The sequence below is a fragment of the Amblyomma maculatum genome, chromosome 7 (genome assembly GCF_055883805.1).
Source record: "Amblyomma maculatum isolate TAMU_Amacu chromosome 7, ASM5588380v1, whole genome shotgun sequence".
In the NCBI taxonomy this organism is placed as follows: domain Eukaryota; kingdom Metazoa; phylum Arthropoda; class Arachnida; order Ixodida; family Ixodidae; genus Amblyomma; species Amblyomma maculatum.
This window is the reverse complement of record NC_139350.1, coordinates 125961221-125964211: the sequence shown is the minus strand read 5'-3', so window position 1 is coordinate 125964211 and position 2991 is coordinate 125961221. Positions and strand designations below refer to the sequence as shown.

The window sequence follows — 2991 nt, the reverse complement described above, 5'->3', positions numbered from 1 at the left end:
AAGCATTTCCGAAGTCACTGCTGTTTTACTAAACAAAACGATTAACTTCAATGACATGTTTCGGTTGAAAAATATAGATACATCGACAGTGACAAGCGAGCGCCAAGTGTCATTTTGCTTAAGAGTGGTCATCCAGATTACGTGAAGGAAAACGCCTCTGTGTCCTCACAGCCGCCGTGACCTCTGGATTCAAGTGACGTTGACAAGTCTAGTTATTGATGACACGCGAACTTGAAGACGGTTGTCACAAAACTTCGTTTATTTTTTTTATTTCATTGTGTAGAGCCTTGCGCACCTCTCTTTCTGCTGTTGATCTGATGACGCGCTTAAAGGCAGCTGTCACGCCCTTTAGGAAGCCGCTTAAAAACGTCCCGCCAAATCCACCGGTGATTACCCGCACTCGGAGGTTTTTGAGCTTTACGATGCTGAATTTTTCCAGCTGCAGTTTGCGATCCATAGTCCTGAAACATACAGTAGAACTTGCGTTTACACGCTGAAAGCCGAGAAGTATATTGAATTTCATTATAGCCGCGGAACCACCCTTTACGTGGGGCGATTTCTCGCTGTTTAGAACGTTGTTGAACAAACAAACAGTCGTAACAATATGCGAATAAGCCACACAAGTGAACGAAATTCTGATTTTTTTTTCTCGCAAAAGCACAACTTACAACTAACCGTGCATCAATGCACTGCTTTTCTATGTTGTTATAGGCTTGTGTATAAACAAAGCAGGCCGATCTGAAAACTAAAGTCGCGCTAAAAATATAGTGTGTCTATCACGTTCACTGCTCTATTTCCTCGTTTTGCATTGTCCCTGAAAACCAATTTTGGGCACATAAACAGTAGATTTTAATGCAACAAACCACGCAAACATCTATGGCGCAAACAGCAACGAAGGGCTTCGGAATATTTTTGTCGCAGGAGTTTTGAGGGAACTTTAATCTCAGTATGTGGCTGTTTTAAGATGGAAATGCTGCTAGCTTCTTTTTTCGACGAACCGGTGGTGACCTTGGCGCAGGAGTACTTTGCATACCGAAATAATTAAACGAAGGCAGCCGAAAGGAGAACACGAAAGGCGAGCCTAAACGTCCTTTCGTGGGCCATCCCGTGGTGCATACATGTTGCCTAGCCGCTAGATCTCCGCATGCGTCAAAAAATGTCTTCCTATACACAATGTGGGCAAAGCCAGCGTGCGACACGAAGTGTCTACGCTCTGACTTGCGTTTTGAGCGGTGAACGCACATTTTTGGCGTCACGGAGCGCAAACATCTCCTTTTGCCAAACGTCAGCACTAAGTATAAAAAATTTACTACCTTGTTTGCTGGCACGTCCTACTGGAATCCTTTACCTTCACACGCATCGAATACTCTTCACTCATTGCATTACCGCATGAAAGTATATTTACTAGATATGTTACGTAGTTAATATGCTTAAACAATTATAGTTCATTTTTAAATGGGCTATTTTGTCTATTCTATGCACTCAAGTTCATGGGATGGTCCTGTATATTTATCTTCTTTAATTTTATACTTTCTCATTCTAGCAGGTCTCCCCCCTCCTCGACAGTCTTGTACTGCGGGGCCCTTTTTGTAGAAATTTTACTGTATTCACTTTCTTGTTTCTATGAAACAAACTCTATATTTTATGTTGCCGTCGTTGCGGGATACGTGTGCTGGCTAAAATGATACACGCAGCTACCGTTGCGCCATCCATCGGCATGGCAATCAACGAGCTTTAATTTGCTCACTTTATATTACCGCTTGACGGTGACGGCAATGTTTTGTGCACGTGCGCTGGAATGAGGTCCACAAATAAATTCGTTTATACCAGCGTGCAGTCTGGTGTGCCGCACATTTGCCTTGCCCACCCTAGACCGATTTAGAGATTGCGGCTATTGTGGCATCTACAACCGATACACTACGGTGGTCAAACGCCCATTTTATGGTTACATCTACTACTGATTACGGGGAAGACGGTGATTTCTGCATTTTCACCTCACCGAGCAGCGAGCACGATCGAACCGACTGCGTTGCACTGAACAGCACAACGTCATATCTGCTGATCAGTACCTAACGGTTTTTTAGACCCACTGCCAGTGTCTGATTGCTTCCGGGGATGAGAAGCGGGTTACGCCAAATGATACTGAGCGGTGTTGTTGAAAATTGTTTAATGTATCAGTTGTAATTTTTACATTCTGGTGACATTAAAGTGGTTCAATAATATGATGAATTATCTTCTACCTAGCGCTCAAAATGAACTGTAAAAGTATCGAAAAGTACTAAACTGAGAAAGACAGAGCTCCTGCCGAAACGTCGACGATATATATATATATATATATATATATATATATATATATATAGCATAAGTAAATAGACGTACTTGGTTGCTAGAGGTTACATACAAGTGAAAAATTGCTTCATACTGTTTCCAAGTTTATTTGTAGTCGACTTTTCGGCAGGGGCCCTGCCTTTCTCAAGACTGAGGGTACATGATTCTTGTTCGTCTTCTTATAGCGTTGGCAAGAGGTGATACAAACAGAATATGGGCACATACAGGTGAATCAGCTGGACACGCACAACACATACATACACACACAGGTGCGGAGAGCAGGCTAGGCCCAAAGGGTCATCAACCCAAGGCACCGGCCGCCGGGAGTCATCTGTATACAATACACAATACAGGGAACCGCTGAACAACCTTGAAAAAAAAAAGGAAGAAGAAGAAAATAGGTGGGGGAACGTGTTTGCTGCAGATGGTGAGAAAATTATTTTTCTTGTTCTCACTAAAAGATGGGAGCGCCCAGCGTGATGAAAGAACCAGGTGGACATTGCTGGTTAGAAGAACCTGACAGCGGCGAATAAAGTTCGAGCAACTCGTGACGAGAGATGAACCTCAAAGAAAGAATAAGAAGAAAAAAATAAATAAATATGTGGGACAGTAGAATGGTGAAATACTTTGAGGTTTTCGCTAAAAGATGTGAGCGCCAAGCAT

At 42.8% G+C, this 2991-nt stretch overlaps 1 protein-coding gene across 1 annotated transcript in view; it reads right to left on the bottom strand.

Annotated features, from left to right (window-relative positions):
* Positions 1-242: 242 nt before the first annotated feature.
* Positions 243-2991, bottom strand: part of LOC146184676 (uncharacterized) — a 29761-nt gene continuing 27012 nt past the window's right edge. Inside the window, exon 3 of the mRNA XM_084608827.1 lies at positions 243-461. Coding sequence (XP_084464953.1) covers positions 245-461 — 217 coding nt within the window. The 3' untranslated portion in view covers positions 243-244. The remainder of the gene's footprint in view (positions 462-2991) is intronic.